This window comes from Lagenorhynchus albirostris, chromosome 11, assembly GCF_949774975.1.
Source record: "Lagenorhynchus albirostris chromosome 11, mLagAlb1.1, whole genome shotgun sequence".
Classification (NCBI taxonomy): Eukaryota; Metazoa; Chordata; class Mammalia; order Artiodactyla; family Delphinidae; genus Lagenorhynchus; species Lagenorhynchus albirostris.
In genome coordinates this window covers 64837511-64860367 of record NC_083105.1, presented here as the reverse complement: position 1 = coordinate 64860367, position 22857 = coordinate 64837511, and the positions used below count along the sequence as shown (strand labels likewise).

Below are 22857 nucleotides of genomic sequence, written 5' to 3'. Positions count from 1 at the left end.
CCAGGGGAAAGGCCTGAGCCCAGCTTCCCAGGAAGCCCGAGAAGGCCGTGGTGGCTGGGCTGGAGCCTGGGCTCTGCAGGTTGGGAGGGTCCAAGGGGCTGGAGGGGCTGTGAGCCAGGGGTCTGGCATTACCGCTCTTCAGTCAGGATGCCCACGGAGAGGGATGCCAGTGCAGTTACTGCCTCCACTTCTGCATCGGCCCCTGGCACCCTGGGCACCCAGGAGTCTGGACAGGAGGCCAGGCGCTGCATGCAGCCCCAGTATTCACCTGGGTAAGAAGCCGAGTCAGAAAGGGCTGGGGGCACAAGGCCCTCCACCTGCCCACCACGCATCCTAGACTGGTCCTGAGGCTGCACATCTCAGGCCCAGGAGTAGCGGACGCGTCCTCGGTGTGGGGTCAGCTCTCACCTGCCTCCACCCTCAGTGCAACACCCTCCCTGACTCGGCCCCCGAAGCCCTGACAGGGTGAGCAGTGCAGATTCAGCGTGGCAGTGAGGGGCCCTCGCAGAGGTCCAAGCCAGTCCCACACGCCTCTGGCTGAAAGGCCACCGCTAACCCATTCCCATGGGTGTGGGGTTCCTAAGTGCCCCATTAGGGCCTCCCTTCCCCTAGATGGGGTCTGTGTCATGGTGACCTCACGGAGCCCTGAGCCCCGGCCTGCTGGAGCCCAGGGTCCCCCTCACATGTAGCCCCTGGCAACGCTCAGCGCAGCACAGGCACGGGAGGCCAGAGGACACAGTGCCGGGAGAGGTGACCAACACCGCGGCCACTCTGTCTGGCTGTTGGCAAGCCACTTACCACCCTGGACTCCCACTGCCCCATCTAGACCATGGGCACGACCGTCCTGCCTGCTGTGGCGAGAAATAATGTCCACGGAACACGCCCGGCCCGGAGCCTGGCCCGGTGGGAGGGCTCCACACCGAGTACCTGCAGCAGCTGCACTGTCATGTACAACAGCCCTACTGAGCCCGGACGTGGGAAATCTATTTTGTTTATTTTTGTATCCCTGGCATAGATCACGGGTCTTTACATAAAGGGCTCCACAGATGCTGAGCTGAAGCTGAAAATTTAAAGTGCTTTCCAAATGTGGGGTTAATCTAAGACTCGGCCCCGAAAGCACCCAGAGCTCCTGCGGCCAGGTTTGAGGGTTAGGGTGGGAACCAGCACTTCCACAAACAGGGCCCGAGTGTTGCTGTGGGCAGGGCCCTGGCCTAGGGCAGCAGCTGGGGATGGGAGGCCAGTCCTGCCTGGTCCGTCTGGAGGGCTGGGTCCGTCTGGAGGGCTCCGAGGGTATCCAGTCATGGTGGGGGGGGCTGCTTCCCATTATCGTGGGGTACTTTATAGGAAGCCTACTCCAGAGCAGCAGCACCCCTGGCCTGGCTGGTGCTGGAAGACCTGGGGCCCTGGTCACTGGGGGCAGCAGAGCCCCAGGTTTCTCCCGAGTCTGGGGTCAGCAGTGTCCTCTGTCCATACTCACTGTGCACCCGGATCACAGCTTCCAGAGAGCGGATGGCATTGAGGTTGGGTTTCTGTTTCCAGCCTTCTTCTGAGAGGGGATCCACCTACAGAAGCAAAGAGTACATCAGTCACCCACCTCTCAGGGACCCCCAGGCCCAGCTCTCTCCCACCCCCGGGCCCCCGCTTTCCAAGCGCAAATAGGCACGTGCTCCCGGCTCTACCTAGGGCAGGGGACGCTGGCCCTACGCCTGACCTGGGGAAGAGGCATCCACGCCGCTCCCCTCATCCCAGGCCTGGCCACCCCCACCCCGCCCATCTGCATGCCCTCAGGGAGGCGCCCTGTCTACCTGCTCCCTGGGGCACTCCTGGGAGAGCCGGACACCCTGCCCCACCGACGCACGGATCAGGGGCAGGCTCCTCACCTTGTTGCCTAGAAGAGCAGCCACACAGGCCTCAGAGGCGTCACAGATAGCTGTGAGATCGTGGCCACCCTCCAAGGCCAGCACCACCGCGCCTCCCGCCAGGCTCATCAGCTGCTGCGTCATGTACCCAAAACCTAGACGGTTGCGCGAGGAGGGTTAGGGGGGCACCGGTGGAGGAGAGGGGGGCCCTCTCTACCTCTGGTAACTCCCTGCTTGACTCCTCCCTTAGAAAGAGTGACTCACGCACAAATCTCTACCTTCCCAAGTGCTTTCACACGGAATCCCCTGTAAATCCCATTAGTATGCCTCACTGAAGGCTCGGCGAGGTTAAGGGCAGCTAGTAAGTGGCAGGGCTAGGACCGGAACCCAGGGCATGGACTCCAGCCCATGTCTTCTTCGCTAAGACACACCATATTCCTCTCTGTCCTCCAGGCCCCATGGCCCAGGGGGCTGAGTGGGCTCCCTCTGTTCTGAGAACACTGCTCCTCCCCACTGCCCCCCCCAGGAGAAGCTGCCAGCCCAGCCTGGGAAGGACACAGCTGGGGTGGGAGGAGTCCTGTGACTGAGCTTCCAGGTCTACGGGACTTAAGCCCCCTGGGTGTGACTTAGGCCGCCCACAGTGAACTGACCTGGTCTGTGCTGGGGCCCTGGGCCAGCCACTGCCACCTCCCCCTAGCCTTGGGCTGTGCCGCCCCTCCCGGCCTAGCCTTCACTCCCTACACCTGCCCCCTGGGTTGGGCCCTCCTTACATTTGGCGGAAACGTGGTAGCCGCCCAGTGGGGGTGGGTGACCCTCGGCAGCATCAAACCCAGCTGACACCAGGACCAGGTCCGGAGAGAACTCCCGGGCGATGGGCATCACGACTATCCTGTGTGGGCAGAAGGGGGGCTCACCACGCTGTGCAGGGCTGCCAGGGGCAGAGGCCAAGGGCCCCGCCAGCCCTCTCCCACCAACTCTACTGGGGGCACCCTGCTCTCAGGACTCCTAGACACCCACTCTCCCAGCAGGATGAGCAGATGCCTCTGACTTCCTTGACCTTGGCTGGCCACCCATGTCCCTGGTACAGCCTAAGGACTCAGCCACCCAGGGCGCTTCACTGGCGAGAGGCAGGAAGGCACCCGAGGGAATGAAAGAGGAGTGGGCGTGTGGGTGTGTCTGTGTGTGTTTCGGGGGGTGCGGTGGGCAGGGCCTCGGGAAGGGGCAGGTCACTAAGCCTCAGGGAAACACTGGAAACACTCAGCACTTAGCTGCCACCCACTTAGGACTGAGTTGGCCACACCTCACCACTCGTCACCTGAGAGCTGACCAGGGCGACGGACTCCCTCTGAGGTCCTGGGCCACCAGATCCATTCTCGTCCTCTGCCCCCGCTGGCCCCTCACAGCTGCCTCCCTCCATCCCTCACCCAACTCGGGGGTCTATTTTGGTGTCCTTCAAGGCCCCGGGCTCTGGGCACACAGATGCCAGGAACCCCAGCCCAGGGCTCCCACAGAATTAGCTCTCATCGAGAACACTCTAGAAAAGTATATGGAGACCTACTTCCAGGGTTCTCTTTTTCCAAATGGACTATAGGAACCCTCAGAGTGAAAGATATAAGGGACCCTGAGCAAAGTCCCTCTTCTAGAATGGCCTTTCTTAAGCAACTCCCCCAATACGGACATCACCTGCTTGCTCGCCCTCTTTCTCCACAATTTAAGTTTCTCAGTTCCTGTGCAGAGGTGCTCACTCCACCCTGCCCATCTCCCCGCACTCAGGTCAACACTGGCTCTTGGTAACGTGTGACATTATAAACTTTATAATATAAAGCACCCTTTGACCTTTCATTCTGTGTTTCCTGTCTTCCCACAGGGACTGGAGGCCCCTAGAGGCCAGTGTAACAGTGCCTTTCCCTTTGCTTGTCTCAGTCCATAGGCCCACTCCGGGGCTGACTTACAATGAATGTCTAGTAATTGGATGAGGACAGGCTGACCAGCCACCTGATCGCCTCCAACCTGGTGCTGTTGGAAAAGGGGACGAGAGGGTGGCCTTGCTGGGTCCCCAGAGCACTTACCTGAAGGCGGCCAGGTACTCAGGATCCCCCACTGGGGGGTCCAGACCTCCAGCCCAGGCCACATTGACATTGAAGCCCTCACCGCTGCCAGCTCCCACCTGGAAAACAGGAGGCAAGAGAGACGTGAGGAGAGCAGAGTCCCAAGAGAGCGATCCCAGGATGTCAGAGCTGCAAGACCAGCTCATCCAACCTCTTCACTTCCAGATGGAGAAACTGAGGCTCAGAGCGGCTAAACAGTCTGCCCAGATCACACAGCTAGCTGTGACAGGGGCCGAGTAAGGGCCACAAGGGAGAGTCAGTGGGGCTGGAAGGTGTGGTTACCTCATCCACAGCCCCACTGCCTGGGAAGAAGTTGCCATCGTCGTGGCGATGAAGGGAGATGTAGAGCACGCTGGGGTCCTGGTAGAAGGTCTGCTGTGTGCCGTTGCCATGGTGAACGTCCTGTGCAGGGAGATGGGCAGTGGATTAGGGCAGGTCTGAAAGCAGACACATGGAGACTGGGGCAGGTTGGAAAGGTTTCAAGGTCGGTGACCATTCTGAGGGTCAGGAGTCTAGACTGGGGGTGAGAACATGGGGGCTCCTAGAGCTAAACTGTTGCGTGACCCACGGGCACTCTCTGAGCCTCAGTCTCCCCCTGTATGTAGAGATGTGTACATAGCACGCTAGGTGGGGGTAGCAATAACACGAAGCCCTGAAGGGGAGGAAAGAGTGCGTGCCAGGGGAGGATCAGTGCCAGGAAGAGGGAAGAGTCCAGGGTCACACATGTCAGGAACTCTCGCTACTGTGTCTTGCCCAAGGTCATGGAGTGATGCAAGTGATGGAAGCCATGCTCCGCTGCAGAGGGGCCGGACCATGAGGCCCAGCGCCACCCCTCCAGGGAGAGCCATGGTAACTCACAGGACCGTGCGTGGGCGCAAGTGTGGAAAGTTCCTCCACTCCCCTCCATTCTGTGTAGGAATGTCCCATAAGCAGATGTCAATGCAAAGCAGAGCACGAGGCCGTGCTCCAGAGCTAACAGGCCTCGGTTCAAATCACAGTCTCAGGACTGACGAGGGGTAGAGCTGCGTGCCCGTTACCTAACCTCTCCTCATCTGTAAACCAGGTCAGAGCCAGGGTTAGACATATGAGGCGTGAAACCATCAGTGTCTGGATGCGATTAGTGGTATGTTGATGTTATGTGTTATTACTGGTACTGTCACTACCTGCAGGAGAAAGGCAGAAATGATCAGATCTGCAGGAAGAAGCCACCAGAGGCCAGAAGACGGCATTCCAATGGCCCCTCCCCTGTGGGAGCTGAGGCCTTTCCATATACCATCTCCTCTGGGCCTCCCAACAGCCCCGTGATGGGGGCATTATCCTCACCGCATTTCCCCCGTTTTACACAGTGGGGGAACCGAGGCTTGGGGAGGCTAATGCGGAACTAGGCAGGACGTTAAGCCATGTCTCCTAACGCCAGGCTCAGGGCTCTTTCCACAGGCCTCTCGGACCTGACGGGGCCAGGACCCGGGACCCACCCAGTCCACAATGAGGATCTTGCTGGCCTTGCCCTGTTGTTGCAGCTGCCGGCAGGCGATGGCCACTGAGTTGAAGAAGCAGAAGCCCCTGGAAGGAAAAGAGAGGTCGTGCCAGCCCATTCCCTCCCCGTGCCGCACCCCCTCCACCTGCCTCTGGCCCGGCCCAGCCCCAGAAGGCTCAGAGGAAGGAGGGGGAACATCCCAACAGGAGGGCCTTGAGGGCCTGCCCCCTACCTCAGCCCACCCAGGCCTCCCCCAGGCCTTACATGGCTGTGGAATGGTCTGCATGGTGTCCTGGGGGCCGAACCACAGCAAAACCGTTCTGGAAACAGAAAGAATGCTCGTCAACCGAAGAGCCAGACCTCTGACCCACGCCTCCATGAACCTGCCCCCGCCCACCCCACCCCCAGGCTCCTCCCCCGAGAAGGGACCCCAGGGCAACAGCTGCCAGTGTGACTGACCCTGACCAGGCTGGGTATCAAGGGCCCTGTGCTGACCCCCGGGCCGTGAACACAGAACCTCCCACGCCGGTGGCTCCTGGCCGTTACCACTTTGGAATCACAACAGCTGTCATTTGTTGGGCAAAATCTATGTGCCTGGCACTGTGCTAAGCACTGGGTAAATGCTGGATTTCATCCTCACAGCTCCCTGAGGTAAACGTTATCTAATCTTCGTAAGATAAACATTGTTATTATATCTGGTTTACAGACAGCAGAAACCTGGAGCTTCCGCGGATTTACCAACACGTGCAAAGTTGCCTGGTTGCAGATGGTGGAGCCAGGACTTGGGCTGTGAGCTCCTAAACAGCAGGCGGGGGGAGGAGGGGGGCTCAGCACAAGCCCCCGTAAGGTGCCCAGCCCGGAGCAAATGAGGAAATGAGCGCCAACCCGGTCTGTAAAACCTCAGCATCACCAACAGGCGCTCTGCCAACGCACGGGGCTCCCGAGAGGCCCTGCAACTTGCCCACGGTCCACAGCGGGTCTGTGTTAACCGATCCTGGATGATCGTGACCCTGTCTCTCTTAGAGACCACAGGCCCAGGGGCACAGTGGCTTGCTTCCCCACCAGGTAACAGGAGCCTAGGGTTCAGATCTCATCTTGGTCCCCAGAGCTCTCAATTTCCCTTTCGAAACCCTGTGGTGATATCCAAGAGGAATGTGATGCTGGGTGTCGGGTCTGGCCTTCCCCGCTACCCCATCCTCTGCCTCCTTCCTCCGTGGCTTGCCCACCCTCCACTCGAACCTCCTACCTTTAGCTCTCGGGAAGCCACTTTGAAGGCGAGGTCAGTGACGCTGCCGGCAGCCCAGCGGGCCGCGTTGGAGGAGTGCAGCTCGTTCCAGATGGTGTCGGTATCCACCTGCGGGGGCCAGAGTCAGGGCCCGCATCATCCTAGGCCTCCCATGGCAGCCAGGGCCCGGGGGGCGGTGCCCACCCCACGGCCAGGACCCCAGGGGCAGGGAGCTGGGCAGACGGCGCTGCCGCCCCACTGCCCCGCCGCCCAGAAAAGCAAGGCCTCCCGTGTCCCCCAGTCCCAGCACGACTTCTCCTTCCCAGCTTCAGTCCATATCACCAGCCCGCAACTGGCCAGCACTCTGCCGGCAGCATCGCGCCTGCCCCCCGGTCAGAGGAGGGGGCATGGCGTTACCTGGGCGGGACTTGGGGTTTGGGCCTGGAGGGGGTTTTAAGCCCCAGCTGACTCTGCTCAGGCCCTCGGGACCGTCGGAGCTCGAGGGGCCGTCTGCACCACTGTCTTCCACTCGGGGCCCCTAGCCCAGGCTGGGAGGCCCCCCAAACCCAGTCCCTGGGCCTCAAGGCTAGGGAGGGGCCGGGGGGCGTGATGGGGAGATGGGGAGGGCGAGGCGGACCGAGAGAGGCGAGGAAGGCAGAGAGAGTCGCAAGAGGCTGGAGAAAGAGAGAGAGACAGAGACAGAGAGGGAGCGGAGGGAGGAGAAAACAGAAGCAACAACAGTTGGAAAAATCAGAAAGTGGCAAGAAATGGGAAGTTGTGAACAGGGCGCTGACCGGCTCCCACGCAGCCCCCCAGCAACAGCTCCCATTTCCCTCCAGGACCGGGCCTCCGTCCCCTGCCTCCACACGCCCGGTTTGGTTTGCGCAGGGACCTTTTGAGGGGAGGAGAGCACTGCCAGCAGGCAGAAGTCCCCCGGCAGAGTGAGAGGGAGCCCGGAAAGCTAGGGCGTGGGAGGGACAGGCCTGGGTCGCCAAGGACACCCCTGCAGCCCCAGGGTCGCCAGAGGCATCCCTGCAGCCCCAGGCCGGGCAGCCCACTCCAGGGACGCAAAGCAGCCTGGAGGCCAGCGTGCTCACGACGGGAGACGAGCCCCAGCCCCGGGCCCGGCCCTGCTCTTCGGGCCTCCTCAACAGCCACCAAATGCCTTGCAAGTGTGAGGGATGGGACTCCACACTCAGGAAGACATGCCCGCCACAGGGAGCTTCCAGCCGGCACAGGGGCACTATGGGAGAGCCCCTGGCCCACGGGGCCCAGCACAACCACAAGAACAAGCAGGCAGGGGCTGGGCCCGGGAGAACGGAAGGGAGGAGGTCTGAGAGCCCGTGGCCACGCGCGCTCGAGACCTCGGCACACTTACCCCAACGCCACCGCAGGGCAGCATCACGAACATCCGCTGTGCCAGGAGCCCTGTGGGGAGAGGTCCAGGTGTGTGAGCCGCATCTGCTCTGCCTCCGGCCGGGAGCGGGGAAGCGGAGAAGAGGGCCAGGCGGGGTGGGCAGGGAGGGGTGGAGGTGGGCAGCAGAGGGACTAAGGGCGGCATGGGGGTGTCCCGGACGCTGGAGGGACAGGCTGGGCGGAGCTAGGACTAGAGCACAGGGGATGCTCAGGCTGGGTGAGCCAGGGGAGGTCTGGGGGCCCCAGGCGCCATCGGTCCCCTACCTGCCAGCTTCCCATTGTCCAGTTTGAGGCGGCTGAGCGGGTTGGTGCCGTAGAGGAGCACGTGCCGCTCCGAGTGCACTGACTGCAGCTCCTCCAGGGAGGCCTTCCGGCCCCGTAGAGACTGAGGAAGGACCCACAGAGCTCCTGAGCCCCTGCTCGGCCCCTCCCCTGCCACTCCCACCACCCCGCCGCCCCTCATCTCACTCTGGCTCCAGGGCCTCCCAGCCCCTTCCCTTCTGTGACCCTCAGCCCCTCCGACCCCACAGCCCCCACGCCGCCTCCTGACCTCGCACTGGCTCCGGAGCCCCCGCTCCAGCAGCCGGGACCAGATGCTCTGGATGCGGCCCGCGTGCTCCGGGTGCCGGCTGTTGTCTCCGCAGGAGCACTGGTGCTTCAGCATTACTGAGTCATAGACCAGCCCTGCGGGGAGCAGGGGTCAGGGCCAGGGCCCCGGGGAGTCCCCACCCCCAGCCCCACCATGGAGCCAGGCCGGGCACACCCTCCACACCCCCGCACAGCCCCACATGCCCCATCCTGCCCCTCGGAGCCCGTACGCACACCCCCAGCTGCTTACCCAGGCAGCCTTGGGCACCTCACCCACACGTCAGGCAGCCCTGGCCAGCACAACCGCCACCCAGCCGCTGCCTTCCCGACTCACTGACCCCCCCACGTGGCCCAGGGACAATGACCATGACCTCAAGAGCTCAGAGCCTAACACAGGGAGGCCTGATGCCAGGGGCTGCACTGCATGTCAGGACCCAAATAGGCACCCCCGAGCTGGGAGCTGGGAGTCCACAGTGGGCCACGTGACAGGACAGATGCAGTTTTGGGGAAGTGACTGTTTCAGCCTGACCAGCAGGACGCCCAGAGGAGGGCCCTGCACGCTGCCAGTGGGAGGGTCACTTTCAGAACATCTCAGGACATTAGGCTCTTCAGAACGCTCACAGCATTTGACCCGGGGATGCCACTCCTTGACAGTGACCCTCGGGAAACAATCCCAGGGATAAGGGGAGATTTATAGAAATTTACAAGGAAATTCAAACGAGCAAAAGTGAGTAACCACCTAACTGCTCAACCCACAGGAAATCTTTCAACAAAAATACTGTGATGACATACTACAAGATCTCATTTTTAGAGTTTAATTATATCACAAGGTGTTCATGATGTGCAAAGTGAAGGAAGCAGGATACAAAACGTAGCCACAAAATGGACCGTATGTGAGATTTATAGATGCGGCTAAAACAAAGACCGGCTTGAAATACGGCAGCATTTACAAGGGGCTGCCTCTGGGTGGCGGGATACTGGCTGGTGATTTTTGTTCCATTCTTAAGGCTTTTCTGTATTCTTCAAAATTTCTAAAATGCTCTTGAGTTATTTTCACAAGCAGAGCAACAATAATAAATATCGTTTTTGAAGGCCCGGACTAGTCGTCAGGAGACCTGAATTCTTAGCTTGGCCTGACTGCCAGCTTGCTGTCCCCTTCGATTTCCTGAGCCTGGGTCTCCTCAGTTGTAAAATGAGAACCACCAGTTGCTCCACGGGACGCTGGGGGGATCTCATAAGACTAAGAAAGTGTTCTGTGGCCTCGAGAAATGTCCTGAGTGAACCATGACACAGACATGGTCCTCTGCCCCGAGGCTCCGTGTGCACCCAGCCACTTCCTCCTGCCCTCCAATCCGGGCCTTACCTGTGGTGAAGGGCAGGGTCCGGGCAGGGGTCTCTGAGCTGGGCAGGACACGGGCCTGGCTGGTGGGCTCTGGGGTTGGCAGGGAGGCAGGCGCGGCTGGGGAAGACTGAGCCCTGGACAGAGGCCGGTGACCGCCCTGGGCCAGGGGAGGCAGCACGGAGTCCCCAGTGGCTCCCCGGGGGAGCCGCCCAGCCAGTCGCTGCTGCTCCCAGAGGTACACCTGAGGGACACAGGGGTCTCAGTCTCCAGGTTCTCAGTACCCTGCTCCATCCACCTCTGCCCACAGCCTTGGAAACCTCCATGCAGGCCCCTTCTCTGCAGAAGCCTCTGGCCCTGCCTCCCAGCTGGGCTCTGGTCTTTGAGTCGCTGAGCTCCCTGCCCCCACCAACCCCCCCGAAAGGTCTGCCCCCCAGACTGACCACCCTATTCCACCAGAGCTCCCTGGGCCCTCGAGACTCCAAGGTGAGAACCTGGGTGAGGGGCCTCAGGCTGGCTCTGACCAGGATCTCCTTGTCTCCAAGGACTGCCAACCACCCAAGGACACAGGGACCTGAGTGAGCCTACATGTGTGTGGCCTGCTACCACGTGTTACGGGCTGAGTTGTGTCCCCTCCCACCTCACATTTAGGATGGAAATCCTAACCCCCAGTCCCTCAGAATGCGACCTGATTTGGAGACAGGGTCTTTACAGAGGTACTCAAGTTAAAAATGAGATCATTAGGGTCAGCTCCAACATGACTCTGGTCCTTATGAAAAGGGGAAATTGGGACACAGAGGCGGACAAGAAGAAAGACGATGTGCAGACCCAGGGAGAAGGCGGCCGTCTACAAGCCAAGGAGAGAGGCCTGGGACGGCTCCTTCCCTCACAGCCCTCAGAGGGCACAACCCTGCCAACACCTTGATTTCAGACCTCTAGCCTCCAGAAGTGTGGGAAAACAAGCCCTGTTGTTTAAGCCACCCAGTTTGCAGCACTTGTTACAACAGCTCCAGCAAACCAATACCCCACGGCTTGACTTGCACAGTTGAAGGGCTGAGCCCATCTCTGCCACACCTCCTGCCCTAGCACCTTCCTGGAAACAGTACAAGCGCTCACAGGGGAGAAGTCCTAGGGCAGGAATGTGTGGGGCTCTGTGAAAGGCCAGTCTTGCTGCTGGACGAGGGACACGGCTTCACCCTGAGATGGGAAGGCTGCTGGAGGGTGCGGCACGTGTGTGTGTGCGTGTGTCTGTCTGTCTGTCTGTAACTTGCTGTGGAATTGGCAGAGGAACTGTGGGTCCCCGAGCTGTCCCCTGCGCTGATATCCCATCTCCCTCCCTTCCATCTTTACCAGGCCCCAGAGTCTCCTGACTCTGCCTTCCACCGAGGGGCACCTGGGCACTACCATACCTGCTGGTGCTGCTGGAGAGGAACAGGGCCTCGGGCCTCATGCTGCCCATGGCTGGCCTCCCTGTGCTCCAGGCCGTCATCCCCCAGCGGCCCCACGCCCCCGCCATCTGTCTCGAGGTCCTCAGCCGAGGGTATCTGCTGCAGTCGGGGCTTCTCACTCGGCTTGGCTGGCCTCTGGGGAGGGGAGATGATAGCTGAGAGACACGCTGGGCCCCCAGGAGCCACACGTCCTCCCTCCGACCCTCCAGATCTCTGCCCCTCCTAAGTCTCCCTTCTCTCAGCCCCCAGGGTCCCAGTTTAGCAACCCCTCACCACCTCCCCTACCCAGTTCCACTCACCTTGATCAGCTGGACATGAGGTTTGAGCCGCTCCAGGCGGGGCTGCAGGGGGCCCAGCAGTGGGGGGGCAGTGGCGCTTGGGGGCAGGGGCTCTGAGCGGGTCCGGCTCAGCGGCCGGTGGAGGCCTGACCCGGAGGGCCGCTCGGTGGTCAGTAAGGACTGGGCAAAGTGGAAGGGCAGGGGCCCAAGCCCGGGCACTGGAAAGAACGGGGTGGGGGGCATAAGGAGGGAACCACAGGGAGGAGCAGAAGGAAGCAAGGGTGGGGCGGGGAGGGGGCGAGCCAGGAGGAAGGGACCCTGCCCACGCTTGGCCTTCAGCAGGGTGCAGGGATCCAGCCCCTCTCCTGTAGAAGCTGGGACTCACCAGTCAGCAGGGGGGCGTGAGAGACCGAAGGATCCAGGAGGAGAATGGGCTGCAGGCGAGAGGGCAGGGGGCCTCCAGCCTCGGGCTCCAGGCCATGGGGCAGGAAGAGGGGAGCATGGGGACTCGCCAGGACTGGTCCCCGAGGGCCCAGAGTCGCATGGGTCCTGCGGTCACCATCAGCCTGGAGGAGAGGTGGGGAGCATCACAGGGGAGAAGATTCCAGCAGGGAGATGGTGAAGGCCATCAGGTGGGGTGTAGAAGGAAGAGAGAGATCTCGGGCGCTTGGGGTGGGGGAGGGCGCCTCAGCCACTCACCCTGGCAGGGGCGGGCAGCCCCAGCGTGATTGTGGGCAGCAAGGCGAACGGAGCCAGAGAGGTCTCCTGCAGCCGCAGCCGCTGGCCCAAGAGCGCCTGCCATGGGAGCAGGGCAGGGGTCACCGGTCCCAGACCTCCACCCCTGGGCACGCCTTCCCCAGAACCCCCAGGAGGCTCCGGTGGGGGCTGCCCAGACCCTGCGGCCCCAGCCTGGTCGGGCCGCCTGCTGAGAGGAGCCTCAGAACTGCCCCCGACAGCCCAGCCTGGCAAGGCCTTACCTCGGAGCCCAGGACCGGGTTGGGGCCGTGCTCGCTGTCATTGGGGGAGCTGCACCCTGACGCCGGCGTGCTGCTACTACTGGGGGAGGAGTCTGAGGGTTGGGGAGAGGGGGACACGCCGTCAGGGGCCAGGAGGCGGGGCCAGGAGGCGGGGCCGGGAACAAGCCCCTTCCCCCAGTGGGCGGGCTCTGCTTCCTGCTTTCTTCCCAGCAGGGCGGGCAGAAGGGAGGCCGCCACCAGTCTCCAGTGCGTTTGGACACTTATTTGTTTAGCGTGCCCCTTCTTCTGGTCAGGCGACAGCTTAGCCAACAGAGCAAGGGGGCGGGGGGTTCGGCCCCAACTTGCGCCCTGGAGAGTGTGTAGGACACCCCCCGACAGATACCCATGGCAGCCCTGAGGCGGGCATCCCTTGTCTGGGTGGGGCCTGACCCAAAGGGACCGGGCCTGCCACCCGCCCACCGCGCCGGGCCTCACCGCCGAGGGTCTCTGCCGGCCGCCGCCGGAGGCTGGGCGGGGCGCTCTCCTTCCGCAGCAGCGGGTTCTTCCTCCGCTCCAGGGACTTTTTGGGCTTGTAGCGCAGCTTCAGGTTGGGCTCAGAGACTGTGGGAACACCGGCGTTACTAGGCCCACAACCCCCCACCCCCCACACACCCCCCACCCCGGTCTCTGGCCTACGCCCTCCCTCCCAGTCCTCTCTGAGAGAGGCCAGAGAAGGCAGTGCCAGAGAGAAAGCCACCGGGTGCAGACTGTCCCCCGCCCAGCCAGGCCCCCCTCCCTGACCCTCATGCAAGGTCCTTCCTTTCCCCTGGAGGTCCCTGCCGGCCTGTCCCACGCACCTGTCTTACGCAGAGGGAAGTGTTCTGGGGGGTCGCTGGGCAGGCTGGGTACAGGAGGCAGGAAGCTGCTGAGCATGGAACGGGCAGCTCCTTCCGTCTCCAAGGGCTCAAGAGTTCTGTGGGGTGAGTGCCAAGGCTGCTTCAGAGGGGCAGGCATGCCCAGAGGCCTGACAGCCATCTCATTCCACCCTTTGGGACCTGCTAAGGAAGGCAGCAGCCCGCAGGGTCAGGAAGTGCCTCGCCGGCAGGAATACCGGCCATCTCCAGGTGGCAGCATTGGGCCACCCATCCTACCTGCAGCCCACTGGTGATGCCGCCCTCGGGCCTAGGCATGGGAGCCAGGGTCCGGGGCTTGGATAAGGGCCAAACACAATGGGAGGATCCTGTTCTAGGAATCAGGATGTTTTTGTGATTACAGGAAGATATAAAGAGAAAAGAAAGCTAGCGTAGTGTGTGTGTGAGAGTGTGTGTGCGACAGGCGGGGGAGGAGCGATAATTAAAGGACAAGAGAGCAGGTATCAGTTGGGAGAGGGGTTGGGGGGAGGCCTTATGATTAGAAGTGAGGGGTGAGGATCAGGTGATGGGCAGCTGGGAGGAAGAGGGGGCGAGTGTACGTGTGCTCCAGGGAGGAGGGGCGCGGCAGGGACACGAGGGGGCAGGTGGGAGAGGAAGTTACCTGTAGGGAACGCTGGGGCTATTGGGATGGACCGTCCTCTCTAAGGCTGCCTGCTGTTTCTTCAGAATCACCTCTGCCAGCTTCTGCTTGACCACACTGCTGGCTACGGCACCTGCAGGGGCAGAAATCATCAGTGGGCTGGGGGTGGGTGGACTGGTGGCCTCCCTGGAACATTCTCTGCCCGTTGCCCTGACCACGCCCCCAGGACGAGGCATCCCAGGGACCCCTCAGGCAAAAGCCAAGCCTGAGGCCCCACCCACATTCGCCCGCAGCGCCCAGCAAGCAGAGGGGGACCCAGGCCGGCACTCCCCCGTCCCGTGCCCACGAAGGAGGCCGTGGACACCGGCTGGGGAGGCCTCCATGCTTACTGCGCTTGCTCTTGTCCTTATTGAGAAGCTGCCGCAGCTCCTGCTCCTGCTGCCCCACCTGCAACTCGGGCAACGGCGTGTCCATTGAGAGCTGTGGGGAGGGCCGGCCGCCCAGGGAGGGGCGAGGAGTTGGAGACGGAGGCGAGGGTCTGGGGAGGCTGAAGGGAGGGAGGGGTGCCGGGTCTGAGCTCGAGGCCGCTGCGTGCGTGGGGAGCTCTATCTTTACCCTCATGGTCTCCGCCGAGCGCTGGGTCTGCAGGCCAGCCAGGAAGAGGTGGTGGTGCAGGCGCTGGGGGTGCTGCAGGGCCAGCAGCGTGGGCTCCGGCGGGGGCTCCACCGGGGGCCGCTGGCCCACCCGCAGGTCCATGGGCTGGGGCTGAGGGCCTGGCGTGTCTGCGCAGGGCCTGGGGCAGCCTGAGCACACAGAGAGGGCAGGGTCGGCCGGAAGGCTCTGCAGGTGCACGGTTACCTCATCAGCCTCCTTCAGATTCACTTGACGATGGTAAAACACCCTCCCCACAGTCCCGCACGGTGGTTATTCTCAAGCCTGTTTCACCCATGAGAAAGGAGGTCATATAACTACACAGTCTATCGCTGGTGCTGTGTGGATCGAGCTTTCTGACTCCAAGCACAGAGTTTTCCACGAAATACGCTGCCTCTCCAGGCCAGGACTGGGGGCTGAGGGCCCTTTAGTGATACATTCTGGGCCCTGGCCTCTCCTTCCCTTCTTCCCACCCTGGAAGGAGGATTGGGCCCAGCTGCCCTCCGATGAGCTGCGCTCCGACACAGCGATCGGACAGGCAGTCCCCTTTGTTCAGCCTCCAGCCCCAAAGGGCGTCCCAGGCCCTCTCAGTTGCCATCCTCCCTACTCTATCCTAGGCCACAGGATAAAGGAGAGGTGCCTCAAAGCCACAGCCAGCCCTGGCCTGCGCCCTGGGCCTGCACAGCCCACATGCCCGTGGAGCCTGCGCCCAGGTACCCTCACGCCAGCTCTGGGCCTCAGCAGCCTCAGCTGCCTCTTCTCGAGTGTCCCCTGCACCCATGCCAGGAGCACCCTGCCAAGGCTGTGGATGCAGGGGCTATTTATAACCAGCCACCAGACCAGGTCCTGTGCCAGCCCCGCCTGCTGGGCCAGGCCGGGCTCAGCAGCCAGAGACACTCTGAGGTGCTCAGAGGTGGACAGTTATCCCGGAGAAGGGGAAGCAGGTGGGGCTGGGAGCAGGTGCCCTCAGACAGGGCACACAAGCGGGGAAGCCTTTCCGGAGAGGCCTCCTTCAGCTCATCCAACGCTGGGCCTCCCCGACGGGGGCAGCCACAGGCCGTCCTCTGGGCCTGAGCCGGGAGGACTGGAAGGACTGGAAGGACTGAGGAGGACTGTGGCAAAGACCAGCTGGGGAGTCAGGAAATGCGGCATCTGGGCCCAACTCAACCATTATCTTAACATCCACAGCACACGTGCACAATCGCTGCAAACCCTTCTACCTCATCACCCCTGTAGGCCCTGGGAGGTAGTTATTACTATTCCCACGTGAGGAAACTGAGGCGCAGGTGAAGGGACCTGGCCAAGGCCACCCAGCTCGGGGCACAGTGAGCTCGGGCTCCGTCCTGCTGAGGCCAGTGCTCCGTCTCCGTCTTCCCATTGACTTCCAGGAAGTCACCTCCCCTGCCCCACCCGCAGAGGGGTCTCTCACTGGGCAAAGGCAGAGGGGCTTGCAGTAGGTGGTCACTAAGCGGTGTCTGTTCTCACATTCTCTGACCGTGAGATGGACACAAGAGAGGAGCAGAGGAGGGAGATGCCCTCACGACTCTCTGGATGTCAAGAGACCGGAGCGGGTGTCTGGGCACCCGATATGGCCAAGAGCAGGCAATGCACTGCTTTGATGTTCCCACCTCTTGTTCATGTGTCCACCCAGGGACCCCAAATTCTCATTCTGGTTCCATCTGGGCCTCTGATGCCACTGCACTCCCGCCCCAGGAAAGGTCTCAGTCTTCCCACGTCAGGTGTCCTGGCTTTCCGGGGTGACTCCCCTGGTGATGCAAGGGGGCCCTCAGGGCACCCAGGGCAGGCCACCCAGACTTCAGCCATACAGACTGGGAGCGGCCCCCTCCCTCTCTCCCAGCAGTGCCCCGGCCTCCAGAGCAGAAGGCTGCTGGGAACATGGGAGGGGCTCTGCCTGCAGCCCTGGCAACGCCTCCCAGGGTGACTCAGCATTTGGGGGTCTCCACGGTCTGATGCTAAGCCGGCTTCTGTCAGCTTTGCCTCCCACATCTGCACACGGACCCCCTGCCTCAGCCGTCTGCTCCTGTCCAGTCACAGCCCACGTACCTCTGAGCTTTAGCTCACACGTCCCCCTGCTGGTGCCGTCCTCCTCCCTCGTGTCTACTTTTCCAGATCCTACCCTGACTTCCAAGCCCAGCTGGAGTCTTCCCTCTTTCCCGGACCCAGCCCAGTGCCCTGCTGGGTCAAGCCCTCTTCTGGATTTCCATCACACTGGCTGCTCTGTGCCCTGAAAGCACCGCCCAGGCAGGTACCAAATCTGAATTAAGCTCCAAGGGCAGGGACTTGGTTTTGCCTACTGCTCACTATCCCATCACCTAGAACAGTACCTAGCAAGCGACAGGCACCCAATAAATACTGTTTGATTCGATGAATAAATCTCTATATCCTCGGTGCCCTGGAACAGAGGTGGGGTTCATTAATGTTTCTTTTTCCAATTTCTGTCTTTAAATTTTTAGAAAATTACACAACTAGGAGAACAAAATAACAGTAGGTGATGAACTTACTGTTTCTTGAATGGATGGACAAACTCCTTAATCAGCTGCCCCCTCCTTTGGAACTGGTCACATATCGCATTCGACTATTATTTCCCTTTTTACTTGTATATCTTGTCTCCCCACCTGCCTGTAAGCTTTTGATGGCTAGGACTGAATCAAAGAGGATAGCGGCCTTCCTTTCTCCCTGCCGTAGTTTGGGTGTCAGGTGTGCACCTTGCACCCAACAGGCCCTCGTCCGGTCCAGCCCCCGCCCCCGCCCCATGGGCACGTCCTAAACCCTCCTCGCCCAGCACGGCCTAAGAGCAGCGGGGGCAAGGAATGGTGAGAGACCCACGGAGAGGGGTCCTCTCCTTCCCGCCCAAGCAGCACGAGGCATCTTCCCACCCCGCAGGGCTGGTGTGAGGACTGCAGAGCCTACAAATGAGAACGCGCCGCCTTGCCCAGAGCCCCCGAGGCAGGGGTCCGAGCATAAGTATTAGCTTCCTACTTGCCTTCCTGTTTCACTGCACCAGCATGGACGAGGAGAACATCCTGCCTTTCCTTTTCCTGTTGTGCTTCCCAGCTCTGGGGCCAACCTGGATCCAGAGTTGCCTCTCTTATCCCCCCTCTTACCCCTTCCCCACAAAACCCCAACATCGCCCCCTCCCCCAGAACCCCAACCTCCCAACTCTCTGGCCAATCAGCCAGCCACCGTTCTGAACCACCCCTGAGCTCCTCGCCCCGCTTCTGTCCTTTCCAGCGCATCTTCCACTCCCCACCACACTCTCCCTCAGGCCCACTCTTACCTGTGCCAGGGGGACTGGGGCAGTGGGCACCCGGGCTCACCTGGGTCCCATCTGTAGAGAGAAGAGAGATGGAGTGAGGCGGCTGCCGGGAGGGGCAGGGGAGGAGGAAGAGAGAGGGCCAAGCCAGGCAGGCCGCCTGCTGGTCCAGGGGGCCCCACTCCAGCCCAAGGGCACCTCCACCAGAAGCTAAGGGAAAAGACGAGACCCCACCCCATTCCTTTCCTCGGACTCCCGTGCCGCCTGAGAGCGATCCCCAGTTCCATCTTCCTCATCTGATCTTTCAAGCGGCTCAGGTATCTTGCTCCGCCAGAGCTCAGTCCACAGCAAGAAACTCAGGAGGCCCTGGTTTACGCAACGGTGCCCTCGGCCCTCCCTGATGTGCTCAGATACAATCTTCCTTGGGCAGCCAAACCAGGCTCCCCTAGCCCGAAGGGGGAGAAGAGGGCTGGGAGGCGAGGCGGGAGAGCACGGCTGCTAAGACTGCACTAAGGATGCCAGGAGGGAGACGGGGAGAAAGGGAGAGCAGGCCTGGAAGGGGAACTGGGCCCCCCTCTGAGGCTTCCACAGTGTGGGAGGGACCGGGTCGTGGCCTGGAGGTCAAGTCAGATCTGGTGGGAGCTGTGAAGTGGCGGGTCTGGAATGCATAGCTCGAGGGCCCCATGGTAGGAACCCCTTTCCTCCTCCTGCCCCATCCTGGGTCCTGCAGCCTCTGTGCCCCCCGAGGAGAGAACCACTCAGCCTTTTTCGTGGATGACCTCAAAAAGAAGTCTTTCCTTCTGGAAATGGTCACCTCTCCCAGGCTCCTAGGCTCAGCCCAGGGCCCTCCATTCCGTTCAGAACCCATGGAACCCCACGGTAGGGCCGGTGCTGTCGGCAGCCGAGAGGTCCGGGGATCCCAGGGACTGGCTGGGGGGCGGGGAAAGACAGAGCTGAGTCCTGAGGCCACCTTTCCCTCCTGCTGTCCCAGCTTAGGGCCAAGGGGATGATGGAACCTGGAGCCTGGAGGCCTCCTGGAGGCGGATGTGGTAGAAGCCCTCCTCGGGCAGAAGGGGCATCTTCTGAAGGACAACTGACGGGCGCTGCACTACTGCCTAAGGGGCAGCCCCAGTCCTCTTCCAGAAGCTGGAAAAGGAGAATTCCCTGCAGGCGGGAGCCTCTGGGGGAGGCGGCAACTCTGGGCACAGACTCCCACCAACTGCCCTCAGACACTAGTGGCCTGCGCTTCGGATGTCGACATTTGGTAGGGAAATGCCGCTCCACCTGTTCAAATGCTGCCCGTTCTTTGAAGTCCAGCACGAGGCCATCTCCTCATGAAGCTCACCCTGACCACAGCCCCCTTACCATCCACAGCACCCACTCTGTGCCCCCCACCTCGACACTCCATTAATCCAGGTCTCTGCGGTGTCACGGCTAAGCCATGCCCATCTGCTCCTAACACCTTGCTGGGCACCTGGCATGCTCTGTTAGGAACTGGCGACTTGAACACAATGGCCCCCTGCCTAGCACACGGCATGCGTTATTTCTCAGGGTTTGTGAGCCTCAAGGAACAGGAGTATGGGAGGCAGCCTCCCCTCCCCAGGATGTGGTAGCCCCCTACCCTGGACTCTCTTAGGACCTCCCCTTTCTTCTGCGGGACCTGGTCCTCCAAGAGAGGTTTCTGAACTGGACTTCCGGGTGCAGTCCCGGAGACCGTGTCTGGCCTGGAGTCCTTGGCCTCCAGTCCCTACCTCCTGGGAATTCTCCCCTAGCTCCCTCGGTCCCTGCCTGAGGGCTGGCCAGCAACACTCACGCGTGGGAGCACAGCCAGCTTCTCTGTGCCCAGCTCCCCTGGTAACCATGGGTTCCGGACACCGTGCACCCTGTGGATAGGACAAAAGCTAATGGCCCTGAACTCTGTCGTGTTTGTTACGGGGCCCAAAAGGGATGTTCTGTGATGATGATCTATGATGATATAAACTCTGTTCAGAAAAGCTGTGTGTGTGTGTGTGTGTGTGTGTGCGCGTGTGCGTGTGCGTGTGCGTGTGTGTGTGTTGCCGACAGGGGCAGCTTCTAAAAGCAATGCCTCGAAAAAGTTCTGCTTCTCCTCCAACCCCCTAGGTTTGTGAGAGCCTTTGGATTCAGAAGAGCCCAGAGCAACAGAGATAAGATCTGGGGGACAGCTCTCCTGTGTACCAGAGAGAGGAGAGTATCTAAAGGCACCCAGTCAGTGGCTGCATCCCAGGCTTGGGGATGAATCTGGGGACCCCTCTTCTCATCAGCCCCTCTCAGAGCGCCGTTACCATTAATTTGGGGTCAGACTGAAATAAAATCAGGAGTGAATGGACCCGAGGGACAGAAAACACTGCGTAGGGCTGGACCCTTCTCCACACAGCTCCGGACCTGGGTGGAGAGCTCTCATTTCTGGAATCCTGGCCACCCCCGTTTCTACCTTCTTTGGAAGCAACTCTGGTCAGGCTGAAGAGGCAGTTTACCTCGTGCTGCGGTTCCTATCAAGTCACCTTCCCCAACCAGACACCTGATCTTACCCAGAAATCCCACCCTAATGGGTCCACCCCGGCCCTCAGCAACCTCCAGGGCAGACACAAATGCCACTCTTCTGTCCCCTAAGCACAAGCTGGCCTCCCACTCCTCCCTTGTTGCCCCAGGCCCTCACCTGCCCAGCAGATGCGACTGGAAACCCGAGCCTGGCCTGACCGCCTGCTCTCCCGGTGCTGCCAGCCCTGCATCAGGGGAGGGCTTCCCCAGGAGCAACGCCACCCACAAGCCCCCTCCTGACGCCTCTGATGTCTTTGTCGAGGCTGTGTCCCCCTCCCTGGTCTCCTGAGGAGCTGAAAAAGGAGAAGCAGGCAGACCCAGGCCCTGCAGGCAGAGGAAAACAGGCAGGAGCAAGAGGCCAAGCCCTGGGTCCAGGGCGGACTCCCTCCACCACCCCACTGCCCTCCTCAGCTTGGGTCTGCTTCCCCTGACATGGGCAGACGAAGTTTGACTTCGCGGGGGGCTGGCAAAGAAGACAAAGCTGGGGGTGAAATGGCTTCAGGAAGGTCCAAGAATAAATAAACAGAAGAGAGAACATCATGGTTGCCTGACTCTCTGACACTGAGTGAGGACTGTGCAGTGTACATTAGGACCTGATGGGGCTTTAGAGATTGTGCAGGTCAACACTCTCACTTCCCAGAGAGGGAAAGAAAGAGGGCAAGGGGCTATGTCATGGTCACCCAGCAGGTCAGTGGTACAGCCAGGCCAGACCAGACCAGTGCAGGGGGAAACCCAAGAAGTGGATCCCAAAAGCAGGTACTAAGTACCTCTGTGTGAGGTCACTGGTCCAGGTCTTTTGTGTGTGTGTGTGTGTGTGTGTGTTGTGTGCAGTACACAGGCCTCTCACTGTTGTGGCCTCTCCCGTTGCGGAGCGCAGGCTCCGCGGCATGTGGGATCTTCCCGGACCGGGGCACAAACCCGTGTCCCCTGCCTCGGCAGGCAGACTCTCAACCACTGCGCCACCAGGGAAGCCCTGGTCCAGGCCTTGAAGGGATGGAAAAGTGAATAAAACCTGGCTCTCACTTTAAGGAGTTTAAGGTACAGCCCACAGGTGGTGTTTTTTTTAATTGAAAAGTATACTACTTGCAGACGCGACAGTAATTCAAAGAGCCCCTGAAAGCATGAAACCAGAAGTTTCTCACTCATCCAACTCCCTAGACCTTCCCTAGACTCAACCCCTTTTAACAGTTTCTTGTGTTCCCCTTCCAGAAATTCTCTGCTCGTTATTAATTCTATTGCTCATTATCTTGGCACCAAGCTGCTTATTACTCAGATTTATCCAGAGCCCAGTGGGCTGCTCGCTGGCTGGAAACTCCTGCCCCATGAAGTGACAGAAGTGAGGGTCCACAGAACAGAGGCCATTGGCTGTGAGGTCAGATGGACCTGGGTTCAAACTCTGACTCCCTCAGTGACCGGCAGGGAGAGCCAGGGACACGTCGCAGCCTGGGCAAGCCTTGGCTATGCCTCTGAAATAAGAGGATAAAGAATATGGACGGGGAAGAGGCCGTGTGAGATGAGCAGTGCTGCGTGTGAAGCAGGGAGCACATGGCGGGTGCTCCCACCGTGGTCGGGTTCACACTGCTTGCTCCCAGGCTAGTCTGCAGCCTCCCTCTGGCACAAGCATTTCGGTGTCTGATGCCACCTGTGTCCTCCCCGCGTCGGCCACAGCCCACTGTCTCCCAGATGCAGTCCCGGTCCCACCTCTTATCCCGACTCTCCCAACCACAGGCTCTCCTCTTTCTCCGCCCTCTGAACTTTTGTAAACTAACACTTTACTACGCGCCGGGAGTTGTTCTAGGTGGCCTACGTTTGCTAATTCGCCTAACCCTCATGACAAACCTATGAGGTGGTTCCTGTTTTTATCCCCATTATATAGACTAGTCAACTGAGGCCCAGCAGTATTAAATAACTTGTCTGAAGGCACAGAACATGGGAGTGGCTGAGCCGGGACTCGAGCCAGGCAACTGGGCCCCAGAATCCATGTTCTCAAGCAACGCTCTCCGCTGCTGCTCCCCAGCACTTGCACTGCCACAGGCCAGCGGGGGGACAGCAAATGCACGACCCGGCAGGGCACAGGGAAAGACCCCAGAATCCCATAGCCCCCCAGAGACCCGAACCGGCGGCCAACTCCAGCCCTGCTGCAGGTTAGAGGGCAGAAGCTGCCTGT

General features: G+C 60.9%; 1 protein-coding gene across 13 annotated transcripts in view; it reads right to left on the bottom strand.

Annotated features, from left to right (window-relative positions):
- Window positions 1-22857, bottom strand: part of HDAC7 (histone deacetylase 7) — a 36486-nt gene that overhangs the window by 1319 nt on the left and 12310 nt on the right. For 8 of the 13 annotated variants that reach the window (XR_009543522.1, XM_060166435.1, XM_060166424.1 and 5 more), the window contains exons 2-24: window positions 18156-18206; window positions 14596-15009; window positions 14228-14339; window positions 13552-13667; window positions 13190-13315; window positions 12716-12807; window positions 12438-12533; window positions 12124-12304; window positions 11760-11956; window positions 11422-11595; window positions 10037-10256; window positions 8636-8769; window positions 8350-8470; window positions 8048-8097; window positions 6691-6798; window positions 5709-5764; window positions 5443-5530; window positions 4250-4369; window positions 3929-4026; window positions 2630-2748; window positions 1881-2014; window positions 1478-1562; window positions 133-268 (exon numbers count right to left, since the gene is read on the bottom strand). Coding sequence is in view for 11 of the 13 variants with exons in the window: in XM_060166424.1 (XP_060022407.1) it covers window positions 133-268; window positions 1478-1562; window positions 1881-2014; window positions 2630-2748; window positions 3929-4026; window positions 4250-4369; window positions 5443-5530; window positions 5709-5764; window positions 6691-6798; window positions 8048-8097; window positions 8350-8470; window positions 8636-8769; window positions 10037-10256; window positions 11422-11595; window positions 11760-11956; window positions 12124-12304; window positions 12438-12533; window positions 12716-12807; window positions 13190-13315; window positions 13552-13667; window positions 14228-14339; window positions 14596-15009; window positions 18156-18206 (3028 nt within the window). In the remaining 2 variants the exon portion in view is untranslated. Of the gene's footprint in view, window positions 1-132; window positions 269-1477; window positions 1563-1880; window positions 2015-2629; window positions 2749-3928; window positions 4027-4249; window positions 4370-5442; window positions 5531-5708; window positions 5765-6690; window positions 6799-7086; window positions 7344-8047; window positions 8098-8349; window positions 8471-8635; window positions 8770-10036; window positions 10257-11421; window positions 11596-11759; window positions 11957-12123; window positions 12305-12437; window positions 12534-12715; window positions 12808-13189; window positions 13316-13551; window positions 13668-14227; window positions 14340-14595; window positions 15010-18155; window positions 18207-22857 lie in introns of those variants that run through there. The other 5 variants (XM_060166426.1, XM_060166429.1, XM_060166430.1 and 2 more) reach the window with 5 other exon arrangements.